Here is a 13,893-nt window from a genome sequence, read left to right as displayed (position 1 = left end):
TCGTGTGCCCGTAATGGTTTTGTTCTCTGCTATGACATCAGACAACCTTCTTCTAAGGTAAGGAAAGACAAGAATCTCTAACAAGACGCAGCATGATAAGAAAAAGACCTCTATTCAATATAACAAATTATCCCTTTGGTTACATACAGTTACAGAAGTCAAAGAGGTCCAAAAATGACATTAAGACTTGATCAAATCATTGGAATGGCAATCAAAGAGAACTCAACTTAGACCCCCGAGTTAATACTCTGAAACACTTCACACTCTTGTGCTACCTCATATTTTAGCACCGTGATACTCCAGAGCCCGTATGTCTCTCTGAGGCAGTAATCTTGCTGTGTCATGGGCAACATAAAAGTATGATTTATAGAAAGGCTGTTGTAACCTGCATTCATTTTAGGTAGGTGTGAATGAGTTAAATCAAAGAGTGCATTTTAAAGTGGACTTCACTACTTTGGCTTAACCCACTGGTTTGTGTACGACTGATTTGAAGCCTCGTTTGTGGTTTTGGCCACTTCAATCTCAGTTTTTGCAGACAGAAATTAGTTTTTGGAACCACATTTTGACGATATCGATACAACATATAAAAATACACCCCTGTACAGGTGTCAGTGAAGGGGGAAATGTTCTATAGCAACCAAAACTGTTGTTATACCAGGCTGTGTTTCTTTCTGCTGTAAATTTGGGCAGGTTAAAATGGCTGTCTGTGGGGATGGACTCGCTTTTGGAGCCAGCCTCAAGTGGCCATTAGAGGAACTGCAGTTTTGGCACTTTAATTAATAATAAGTGTTGAAGCTCTAAAAGTAGTAAAGGCAGTAATCCAAGATAAAGATAATTAGATAAAGAGTTGTTCTTCTGTAACAGCAGAATCTCTGCGGTTTTTGACCTTCTGAAGAACCATCTTTATAACTTGTATGTGATTGTCATTATATGTAGTTTACCACGGATTGCCAATTAGTTTTTCTGACTTCAAAACCGAGATCCAGAGTACACAATTTATTTTGATGATAATATGCAAATACATGGACAAAACATTAGTATGCACTTTGGTGTTAAAAGAGATTTAAAGGCAGATGGGGGAAAATAATTTTCAAAACTGCATAATTCATGACCTGCTTGGAATAATAGCATATGAAATATTCATTAGCTAAATTACATATCTGTGTAATCTGCTTTTGTTGTGGGGTTCAGGGGAGAAAGGGCAGCGGCAGGGGCTCAGCCTAGAACAAACAGTCTGAACTTTCTGCGATGTTGCAATGATTCAGCGTCAGCCTGTTTGTTATCAGAGAAAGAGAAAAATAACACCATCCACCCTCACCAAGAGGCTGCCTTTGTTGTGAGAAATAGACCTTTTTGCACTAAAGTGATGCGTTTTGAATCTACATGCAACACCCTGCTATACGAGCACTCAGTGAATACTTTGGCTGCCACTCTGGCTGCTCTCTTTGTGCCATTTACATCCAATTACATTGTGAAGAGGTTAATCCACCACGATATAATGTCAGTCATTTGAAGGGAAGGATTTTAAGGTGTTGTGTCTTCCCATTGACGCAATTCGACGTCTTCTAGCTCTTCTTCCACTGAGCCTTAAAGCTACAATAACACTGATGTTCAAAAGAGGCTGGCCGAGCCTGTGTTGGTACTTCAAACAATAGGAACACAGAGAAGCGTGCAACTCCCAGGAGTGGGCTGGTTCCACTGTGTCATCAGTAAGGTTAATATTTACTGAACTACACCTGAGCTTCTCTAGATTTCATAATCCTCTAATCTGCGGACTACAAACAGAGGAACGCAGCGGCATGTAAGCACGAGCACACATGCAAACAGATGATTAGAAGCTCTCAGTGAAGTTCCTTACATTGTCTTTGTTGCAGGCAAACTCGCATGTCAAATTCAACCCAGTTAGTTAAAGTCTGCTACGCCGAGTGTCAGAGAGGGAAGAGTCGGGGGCGTCGCTTTTTGATTTCCTGCTTTTCTTTCAGCTGCCAGTGATCCTTCCCTCTCCTCCACTGACTCCGTGGAGGAAAGAGGTGTTTTTGTGTCAACCGTACTGACACATACAGTAGTGCAGACATACAGTGTTTCAAAATAACAATTGTGTCAGATGATGAAACCCCTTTAGCAAAGAGGTAATCATATTTAGCCGTAATACAGATATCTGCATTGTCTAATACTTGCGCCGTTGATTACCCTGCTGTACAGTGAATTGATACTGGCTGGAGTATTACCATCTCCTAATTGAGCTGATTCTACATCTGTCTCGTAAGTGTGTGAAAGCCAGCTAATTCCAGGCGCTCCTTATAACACAGAGCCAGTGATGCTCTGCCAGTTTATTGGATAGCTGTAAGGATATCCACAGAGCTTTATCCTCTTTTCTCACGAGGACATAAGCTCTCTTGATGTAAATTATACAAACTCTGGTTTGGTTCAGATTGCATTACATCTCATTAAGATGTCAGCTTTTTAAGACTTGCAGCTTTTCAAGCACTAAGGTCTTTTGCAATTCAGAAGTGTTCAAAAAACCGCAAAAGCTCAGCCTTGAAACAAGCAAAATGGGTTCAATTATCTCTTCCTTCTGACCTCGATTTGCAATGCAGGACAGCACTCACTGACCTGGCCTGTGTGCTGCTGTATGTGCTCCTCAGGTTGATTAATGCACCCAGGGACTCACACAGCTGGAAAGGAGGCAGTAAACCAGAGGAGGGAACAAAGAGTAGTGGGCCACACGGGGTGCAGCAATTAAGCTGTTTTCTTGTTGTTAATTAAAAGCAAATTAGAGACTGCGACAGGAGTTGCTGTCGAGCCTTAATTGCTGGCAGCATGTATGCACAGCTACACCTGTTATTGTGTCTTCACTCACTCATCTTAATCTTTTTTTTGTGTGTCTTCCTCAGGGACGAAGAGGAAAGACTGGGGAGCCTGGACCCAGGGGCCTGCCTGTAAGTGTTAACAAACACATACACTTATTTCACTTTGATTTGATTGATTTAAGCTAAACATATAGACTGCTTTAAAATCTGCCGTACTATATATAGATTAAAAGCGTAGTCAGAAAGTGCAAACCTCCAGTTCTTTTATGTGCAAGAGTAACACTGGGGGAATATCTTGGCAGAAGTAATAACTAGTCATCCTCTTTTAGTGCTGTGCATCAGTCTCACTGGAAGGAGTCATTACGAGAGCTCGACCAATTTGTTATTTTTGACACAGATATTGATGCCAGTTTTAGAGGGAAAGTCACACATATGCAGGCCAATATATAGCTCATATTTGATATGGAATGAAAAGACACTTTTTCAAAGTGGATATGCAGTGATTTTGTTACAATATGACGATGCAAAGGTATCCCAAAAGCTGATTTCTTAAAAGATATTTACCACTATGATATGATGTCATCCTAAGCTCTCCTGCTGTGTTACACCTCAGACGCTCTACTGGACAAACAATGTGATGACTGCATTTCTAAATCGTTCACACTGCTGGCAAATGTGGCCCAAATTTTGCTCATATGTGACTCGGGTCTGTTTTTTCATGACAGTGTGAACAGCACAGATCACATGGAATCTGATCTTTTCAAATCTGATTTGGGACACTTTCATATGTGCTCCTTAATCAGATGCAGGTCTGATTTTTGAGTCGGAACGGTCATATCGGAATTCATGCAACTTTTACGTAACTCTCGATCGACATTCGTCACAATTTTGCGCTGGCAGGAGTCAAAATATAATAAATATAAACATGGAAGACGCCTCCGACTCCACGTCCACACACACCTCCTTCCTGAAGTAGCAGCCTTTGCTCTACATAAAGCCATAATTAAAAGTTTGGCTCTCCTCATCCTCATCCTCGTTATCATCTGCTGTCGAATTCGCTGGCTTCCAGGGCACATCAATTTACACATGAAACTGTGAACGCTGACTTCCCTGGCACCCATGTTTGTTGACATATAACAGCGTGCTGCGCGTAGTCTTTGTGGGTCAGTTCAGGACTTTGACCAGTTCACACTGCAGTCTAATATTGGCCACATTTTCAACAACATGAAAAAAAAATCCGATCTGAGCATTAAATCGGAATGGAGAGCTAAGGCTTGCAGTGTGAATGTAGCCTAAGCGAATAGTTTTCTGCATTTTCTGTTCTGTAAAAAGGATTTCATATCAGGAAATATACACGCCGATACCATTATATCTGATTCGGGCTATATCGGCTCAATAATATCGGCAAATTGTTATCAGTCAGGCTCTAGCAATTAGTTGTTTGCAGTGACTGCAAATGACACTGAATGACGCTTAAGTTAGCTCAGACAGCTCAATACAGCAGCATCAATTTTTCAAGCTTTTAAACCGTTCAAAGTGGATTTTATTTTAACTGTATTAAGTGAAGAATGTCCCTCAGATAACTAATATTTGAAGTGAGACTGACACCTGAATTCGCACCTAAATACATGGGACTTATTAAAGGACAATCAAACAACCAAATCATTAAGTGAAGGCTAACAAAATCAGCAACACAAAAACCTGCTGAGAGGCAGAACCACAGCAGAAGCCTCCGTCCAGCCGATCTCATGATTTTTAAAGCATCTAAGACCAGGTGAACCTCGTTGTGCAATCGCCTAGGAAGAGCTGGGAAGACACAACAGAAGTGGGAAAGGGACACACAGTGCAGGGAACACATACAGCCGTAACAAGATGTAAATAGAGCTGAACACATACAGAAGTTATCATATTTATAAAAGCAGTAAGCATGCACCACAAAATCCAGCTTGAAGAGAGCGATCCCGTGCGTGCTAGTGTAACATCTATGTGAGCATGTGTGCATTAATTTCGTGCCAAGGCTGTATTGATCTGTATAAAATGTTCTTCTATACTGCTGCACACTTGCAGTACTTTTAAGCACAAAACTGCAAGGGGTATATTAAGGTAGCACTCAAGACTGTTTGTATTGATGAGTAGGACAAGTCTGCCTGTAAGGCCCGTTGACTCCTTGAGTTATGGTCTCCTCCTCAGGCTTCCAAAGCAACGGCAGACACTGTTTGTGCCCTTATAGTGTGTGGGTCACTACACAAACACACAACGCCACGGTGCGTTACAGGAGACAGCTTGTCAGACTCTTAACTGCTCTGATGTCAGGACAAACAGGAGTGTTTAGGCCTCATGTAGCTCTGATGCTTTGCCTGTCCAATTATTTTCATGCCCTTTTGGCCTGACTCCGCTCTTGATCAGGACAGAGGGTTTTGTCTTGTTTTATTTAATCCAGAAAACTAGAAAGGTTCTGTTCTGCTTCTTTCACCGTTATGCTTCATAGATTCAATTATATTTATTAAATTGAGCTACTCACTGTTAAACCTCCGCGCTGCATGACTCAGAGAATCCTCCGCCTCCTTAATAACTCATAAAGTTGTAGGACAAAAAGTCTTAGGATAAAAGGAAGGCAGGTTGGAGAAGGTGTGACATTTCTAAATGGCAATGTCCCAATGATACCCTTAACATGTGGCAGCTTTGCTTCTATCCCCTGGTATTGGCATTTATGAGTCACCTGTTTTGCTGAGGTAGATCTCAGGGGCAAAATCATCTATTCTAAACACACGCCAGGGCATCACTCTCTCTTGTCCATTGGCAGCGCGACACTGCTCACACTTAAGGGGGCAGCAGTTATTTTTCAAAGTCAAATTAGCTTTGCACAACAACAGCAGAGTCTTTGAAAGTCACAGAAAATAGACGCACTCATAGATTATCTATGCACTGCTGGGAGCCGGCTACATCTTTAGAAGCGCTAGCATCAGTGCAAAGGTTAGAAAACATCATATAATATAAACAGGCCTCAAGTAAATATAAATATTTCTAAAGGAAAAGGCTCAGAAAAGCCTGAGGATGGTTAGAGTGAAGATTGAAAACTAGTATTACTGCTCATGAGTGTTCATTAAATCGTCTTTCTGTGACATTAAATCACTTCATCCTTTCACTGTGTGAAAATACTTTTTCATTGCTTGTAATTGCAGGGTCCCTCAGCCACCTCCGAGGGAGCAAGTGTCAAGGTATCACTCCAAACATAATTCATCTCGAAACAAACGACTGACATGTGGCATTTAAAGTAGATTTAAGCTGTCGTACTGTTTGATAAACTGGCCTTTACCTGCACTTCCAGCGGGGGTGAATTGTCATGAAGACAAAGCAGCATCTATTGTAGCATTTTTCCAAATAGGCGAGGAGTTTAATCATCTGCACTGTGTTGTCTGGATAAAGATATTTTAGTAGGACCACATTTAAAGCTGGTATTAGATGTGAGCTGTCCAGACTATGGCTGCGACTAACATTTCTTTTCATTCTTAATTAACTCAGTATTATTTTTAAGATAAATCGATTAAAAGTTTAGTCTATTAAAGATATAGTCTTGAAGATTTTTATTTAAATGAATGTCTCTGAAGCCACTATCTATCGCCGAATGAGGTAACACAAAGGGGATTGAGCCTATGACCCTCTGATGAAAGCCTTTGTATTTGCAGTATATAGTAGAATTACAGACTGGGTGTCTGTGGCGACATTCGCAGAAAAAATCACAAGCGGCGCCCAGTTAGTGACGCGTTTTCCATCAGCCAGCAGTGGTTGGTCTGCCAGAGAGGGTAGGCGGAGCTAAGCGGCTGCTTTTCTGGTCTCTGCAAGTTTTGCGAGTAAACAGTAATCTACTATGGCTGAACAAACAAAGAAAAGATGGATGACTACAGATACAACTTCAACAAGAAGTGAAAATCCAAAGAAACAGAAACAAATTGGACGCTCAGATATTACAGTGTGCTCTCGCAAGTACCATTTATTGTCATAGGTGCGGCCAAAGAGAACAACACTGAGATCTTGGAGATTACCACTTTAATTATCACAAAGTTTTTAAAAACTTTTAATTTAAAAATCGACAAAAAGCAGCAAATCATTACATTTAAGAGGATGGAACAAACAATGTTTCCCAATTTTAATCAGAAATTGATTATTATAATATTTGCAGACCAAATTTTATGAATTTCCGCAGCTCTAAACCAGACACATTATTTGATTAAGAAAAAAATACACATTATTGGAGGGTGTAAATGTGTCTTGATAAGAATGTGCTGAGTTCAACCTTTCAAAATCTAGTGGCAGTCTGGCCCACATTTGGTTAGGATCTAACATAGGTATAATCCAAATCCATACAACATGCTAACATCCATACCTACGTCATCCTGCTCTGACCTCTGACCACAAATACCACCGAGCATTCCGCTCATTATCAATTAAATGAACTGATGGTTAACTGATTAAGAAGAACAAGGTTAGCCTGGTGCCAGGCTGCAATGCCAACAGAAAACCATCTGAAGTTAGCTTATGAAAATGCTAAAGGTGATACTAACATGACCTCATGGTTTTACAGCTGCCACGTTGACAGCCTACAGCTATATTTGGCCACTCCAAATCACTGAAGGTCAAGTTTTTCTCAAGAGGAATGAGGATAACGACAGCGCCTTGAAAATAGTAATAATACTAACTTCTATTTCTGTTCGAAAACAAAACTGAATTTAAGTGTTTTACATTCACAAAATACAAAAAAAACAAGGACAACATGACACAAGAGAAGTGTCAGTTAGTGTTACAGCAGTTTCACTATAAAATACCAAGTGGGAACACAAAGGTAAGATCAGATTGTTTGTCATCCAGATAACATGTCTGGATACTGATCACATTTTAATACCAGGGGGTGAAGTTGTTCCAAGAAGCCATCGCGGACAAGTCCAACACACGCGTCACCAGATTTCTGTCCTTGACGGATATTTTCTCAGGATCCCTCTTGTCGGAAATGACACCTTTCATTCATTTGTAGCCTATCTACTGTGCAAGCTAAATGGCTGTTCCCACCCTGCACCTCCTGCGGGGCAGCACAGCGTGACTCAGTGCTCACACTCCAAACAGACAGATGGCCATTACGTACAGTGCTTTTGCAAAAAAAAAGGATCTGCAATCACTTCCACGAAGCCCAGGGGTGCAGTAGCTCACCGGAGGCACATGAGATATGCGATGTAAAAAAAAAAACTCTCTGATGTGGACCTCTTCCAGGCTTCACTGCTGTCTCTGATGCTACCTGCCTTCTTCACAACCCCAACCGCACCCCTCCCGCAGCCCCCACCCACCAACCACAAAGCCTCCAGTGGCCCACTTGTGATCATGCAGAGAGTGAAAGCTATTGTGTAGTGGACAACCTCTTGCCCGCAGCTGTTCATTTGATGTATAGGTGCGTCATTTGCTGGGGTGTCAGCTCAGACCGCAGAATTCCTCCTGCTCCCTCTGCCCAGAGGAAGGAGAAGTGTCAGCCGGCCAACCTTGAAAAAGAAAGTTGTCTGTATGAGGACACACTTATTATACCTCAAAACAAATGGGATGGCAGTAGCTATAGCATAGGTGGAGGCACAAGGGATTGTGGTTTTGCTTGGATGAGTGATGACATAGTTTTACCATGTCCTAGTAAGAAAAGCTTTAGAGTAAAATGACAAACATCGATTAAGTTTTCAGGACTTTTCTCTAATTGGTCGCATTATTCTAATTATAATGCGACAGAAAGTATTTTACTTGAGTCCATTTCACATCTTGAAATGAAGCCGTTAAACCAGAAAACATCGCTTTGCAGGAAGAAAATAGTTCTAAGATTGTGGGTTCAGCATAATTTTAGTCATTGCTTCTTTGCTTTCAAAGGTCTTTTGTAAAATAAATGACTAAAGAGTTGAAGGAATAGACATAAAGGTAATTCCATTTAACAGTAACAAATGCGCAGCCTGCAGGAGAGCAAAGCTAGCCGTTTGAGATTAGATTAGAAGGGTAGCATTGTGATTAAAAATATGATTAAAGCGTTCATTTTAAGACCACTGGCTCACGCTGATCTTCGCTGGAGATATAGTGCTGGGGAACATTGTTTCTATGCTCTAATGCTTGCATTAAATGTGCATGACAGCCGTGCCCCTGCCATGAATCAGTCATGCCCTTACATTACTGATCTTTACTTTTCATTATGAATTCATGCTGGATGTGGATGACAAGGAAACCCTCTTGCCCCAAAGAATCACCTCACATTTTAACATGACAAAATGAAACATGTAAAGTCATGCATGCAAACCAATTTGCACAACACAACATGAGGGAGACGAGCTAAACACCTCAGAGAAGAAGGGACACTAACAGTTTAAGAACAGCATCAGGGACTCTCCCTGCTTCTCAGTGGCCATCTTTGTGCATTTTTAAGCTTGGGCAAAACAGATGCAAGTTAGACTAAACTGCAGCTTGTGTAACATCTGTGTGAGCCGAGCCCCCCCTCTCACTCATCCAGCCGAGTGTGAATGTTGTAAAGTGAGAAAAAAAAAGGTCTATGCTGTGAATGATGTGCTGGGAAGACGGTGTTCTCATGAATCACATCTCCATAGCTGTATCTCCCACTGACAGTCTCAAACGGGCTCTGACAGAACGCTGCAGATATTGATGGAGAGACCGAGAGAGATGCAGACAGGCTTAATTGCAGTTTGATGACTCGAGGTGCCTCAAAGTCAACATCACCCACAGACTTCGACAGAGGAGCAGCTCCCTGTCCTTTACACGCTGGGCTTTCTCATTGTGTAAATACAGTGATAGTCTGGATAAATACTGGCTGCGCTGCGGTTAATCTCATTTGAAAGGTTTATTAACTGGTTACATACTACTCCGCCAATACATTGACTTTGAATGATCTTCCATGGAGATCTAACAATGACATGAGTCTATGCTGGAATAAAGCTCACAACATTTTTATTAGTGACATCCTTCGCTAATATTAACTTTGCATCAGATTTACGCTGAATATCAGTTAGTGCAAACCACCTAAACTATGGGAAAGGGCAGGCTCTGGTTTCATGCAGGAAACAGTTTATGGTCTCAATTGCTAGTATTCTTCAGTACAGCATGATTTTTTGAGTACCGGTCCCATTTACAGTATAATAGGCAAGCAGGGTAAGCTCTAGGAAGTTGCTACCTGTGATTGACAAGTCAAAACCACAGTGACCTGTCAACCAGGATAGAGATGTAGCAATGGGCATCAATCCTTTCATCCAAATATAGACTCTTCTTGCTGAGAAAAAACAACATGGCAACAGCGAAAATACCAAACTCAACTAAGAAATCCACAAACCAATGGGTGAAGTCTTGTTGCCTACGTCCGTGCCTCCTTATAATAAAGGACAGTTTCTAACATATGTAGTACATAGAGTGAGTTCCTTCTGGATCCTGTACATGTTCATTGACACTTGGCAAGGCAAGTTCAACAACAAGACAATTCAAAGTGCTGTAGACAACAAAAGCAAAGAAATGCGTAATAACTTGGACTTATGAGTCACATAAATGACATTGAAACATCAAACGTCACTTCTGGTTGCACAAAAGTAAGTTGGCGATGGCAAAATGTCCAAACACAAGGCTTCAAAAGGGAGAGTTCACAAACCAATGGGTGGCTAAGTCCACTTTACTTTTACGTTTATTCATCTCTACAAACATATCTGCAATTATAGCCAATAATCAATTAATAGATGTCGACTCTCGCGTCTGAAGTTGCTAGTTGGACTGTAAACAATGACCAGCTCATGGAAGAGGAAGTCTTGGGCAGTGTACCAGTCACCCAAATATCCGCTGGCTCGACCGCAAGCCCAGAAGTATTGGCCGTCGCCCCCAGTGGGATAATCGTCGTCAGAAGATAGTTGATGGGTTTCTTAATTGCAATAAGGCAGATAGTGTTCAGATAGCGTATTTTAAGCTGCCTTCATCAGGAAAAAGGCCTCTGACTGATGATAGTTTGAAATAAAATTATATTGTTGGTAAGATTATGATTGTTATAACAGGAGACCACATATGGTTGAGAAAGCTGTACAGAATTCAATTAACACTCAAAGTCAATTTTGCCACAAGTCCGTCCTCCTCGCCTAAAATATTAATAAGACAATCCATCTGTTCATTCATGGCAGCAGACTACTGACTTAATAACAGCTCATAATTTGGATGAGGAAACAGTCACTATATCTTATTAAATGAATGGCTTCACAGCGGCTGTCGTTAGCGAGCGGAAGGAACGGGGGAGGGGCTGAGACTGAATGGCAATTATTGTCTGCAGGAGTCCAGGCGCCGCTTAGGAGTGTGCAAATACGCTGCAACCTTCCTCAGATGTCTCCCTGTCTTGTCAGATTGCTAAACAGATGCTTCATAATGTCTCTGTATCTGAAGCATTTCCCTACAAATCTTCATACACGTCACACAAAACCAACGATCTCTGAGAGTTTGTTTCTCCCTCTGCTACTGCTGAGAGAAAAGTAACACAGCAGGTGAGCTTTATTAAACGTGTGAGGAGATGTGAAACCATTCATTTCAGATGCAATTGGATTATTTTCAAAACTCTGTTGTGCATCTTAAATAATGACATGTGAGAAGCGCATACAGTGTGATGAGTCTCCTCCTTATATGTACAGAAAAAACTGGGAGTACTATCATTAATCTTTAATTTTTTATTCAGTGTTTGTTCTGACTGAGGTGGAAGTACATTAGCTTTACAGTTCTGTTTACTTAGAGTATCCTCCTCATAACTGACAGGAAGAACTCCTATTAAAAACACTCTCAGCATTAGCTCAGCTGCAGTCATCAAGTGCCATCTATTGGCAGACAGGGGAATCATTATAACATGGAAACATGGAAAATTGCTGCAATGCAACAGGGGCTTCATTTTTCTTTATCCTTACATCACCACAGTCTCACTGTGTTTCTTTTTTTCCTGACATAATCACCAACATTTTTTTCCTAATATGACACAGTGCTGTATGTGTCTTGTTACTTATTCGCAGCGTCTGCCCTTGCCTTTTTTCTGCTGTCTGAGATTTTTAGATATTTTTGCCTTTGCTGCCAGTCACTGTCTGCTCTGCTCACGTACAGGGGGAGAAGGGTGAGACTGTAGTCCCGGTGGGAAAGGGGGAGAAAGGAGACACTGTGAGTATTTTCCTGCAGTGACATTTACACTGCCATTATTCTACAGTGTCATTAACCAGGGCCTCCTCCCACAGGGTCAGCCAGGTGCTGAGGGGGCCAGCGGGACGAAAGGAGAGAAAGTAAGTCACGTCAATGTCAAGTGTCACGCATGATGATTCCCTCTGTGTTACATAGGACTGAGCCTGTGTGCGTGTGTGTGTGTGGGTGGATGGAGGAGGTGGATGTGAGATAGTTCAAATAATATAATTGGTATGACACACCAGAATTCAAAGGGTAATCCTGTTGAGGCAGTTATGTCCCCTCCATGTGTTATCTTCCCGTTTTCTCAGAAACCCCCTGCAGTTTGTGCAGAAGCTAAACCACCACAAGGCCACCATGCCTTTTATTATTTCTGTTACCTCACCTTGTCTGTTTATCTGTCACTAAGCAGAACACTGCATCTAAAATACGTAATTTCAGCATAATCTTTTGGACAATCACCAGGTGGTACAGATTATTATTTGTGCAGACAGTGAACATGTGACACTTCCAAAGTGCTCTACATTTTTTTTGCCTTGGCGCCAGCTAAAGCTGCGGTCTGCGGCATTATGTTTATGGGTCGTCCATCCTTCTGTCAAACTCTAATGAATGCATAATCTCAGCAAGGCCTCGAGGGAAGTTCTTCAAATTTGGCCCAAACGTCCACTTGGACTCAAAGATGACTGATTAGAGTGCGGTGGTCAAAGGTTAAAGGTTTTGGCCGTAACTCAATGATTCATATGCAAATTATGACACAATTTCAATCAAATGTCTATTAGGATGCAACGATGAAGTGATTACATCTTTTTACCCAAAAGGTCAAAGGTCAACTTTACTGACACATCACATTTTCATAGAGAAACACTTCACACTCTTGTGAACGTGATATCTCCTGGAGCCACGTGAAAGCCCGGAGGAAGTGGCTTTAAATAGGCACAAACGTCCGCTTGGACCCAAGGATGACCTCATTAGATTTTTAGGACCTTTCAAAACATGTTAGTTGTCATAGCTCACAGTAAGTGGTCTCCTATTGTTGTACAGTCAGGTGGCAGTGGATGGCACTCTATCTTAATAAATTTATTGATAACTTCCGTTTCACATAAAACAAACCTAATACCATTAAATAAATTGCTTTAAATGTTAACTACTAGTTATATGAGTCTGGGCAATTAGCACCCCATGGTTGTTGGAGGCAGTTCAACCATTGGGTGGTAATTAGTTTCCAATAAACCCTGGCTTCTTAGCTGTGGGATGCCAAACTTGCCATTTTCACTGAATGCTTTTCTTGTAGGTATTTCCCATTTCCTGGAATGTCCTACATTCTTGAATGAAATCTTTTATCCAACCAAATGAATAGCTAAGGGACTGGATTTCAGTCTATTTTATAGGGTTCAGTGGTTTGCCATCGCAAAACAGGAGTCTAGAGCCGTGCTGGTGGTCTTTGAGGCTGTAAATGCGACGTCTACATGCTAACATGTTTACAATGACAATGCTAACATGTTTACAATGACAATGCTAACATATTTACAGTGACAATGCTAACATGTTTACGATGACAATGCTAACATATTTACAGTGACAATGCTAACATGTTTACGATGACAATGCTAACATATTTACAGTGACAATGCTAACATGTTTACGATGACAATGCTAACATGTTGACAATGACAATGCTAACATGTTTACGATGACAATGCTAACATGTTTACGATGACAATGCTAACATGTTTACAGTGACAATGCTAACATGTTTACGATGACAATGCTAACATGTTTACAGTGACAATGCTAACATGTTTACGATGACAATGCTAACATTTTTACAGTGACAATGCTAACATGTTGATGCATATAAAAAGTTAGGTTGAATATG

General features: G+C 41.1%; 1 protein-coding gene across 1 annotated transcript in view; it reads left to right on the top strand.

Annotated features, from left to right (window-relative positions):
- LOC138588911 (collagen type XIX alpha 1 chain) overlaps nucleotides 1-13,893 on the top strand; it is a 129,627-nt gene that overhangs the window by 67,473 nt on the left and 48,261 nt on the right. Inside the window, exons 13-16 of the mRNA XM_069659163.1 lie at nucleotides 2,895-2,939; nucleotides 5,993-6,028; nucleotides 11,946-11,999; nucleotides 12,074-12,118. Coding sequence (XP_069515264.1) covers nucleotides 2,895-2,939; nucleotides 5,993-6,028; nucleotides 11,946-11,999; nucleotides 12,074-12,118 — 180 coding nt within the window. The remainder of the gene's footprint in view (nucleotides 1-2,894; nucleotides 2,940-5,992; nucleotides 6,029-11,945; nucleotides 12,000-12,073; nucleotides 12,119-13,893) is intronic.

This window comes from Semicossyphus pulcher, unplaced genomic scaffold, assembly GCF_022749685.1.
Source record: "Semicossyphus pulcher isolate SPU_LCO1_2020_fin unplaced genomic scaffold, fSemPul1.0.p SCAF_12, whole genome shotgun sequence".
Lineage (NCBI taxonomy): Eukaryota > Metazoa > Chordata > Actinopteri > Labriformes > Labridae > Semicossyphus > Semicossyphus pulcher.
This window is presented reverse-complemented; position numbering and strand designations above follow the sequence as displayed.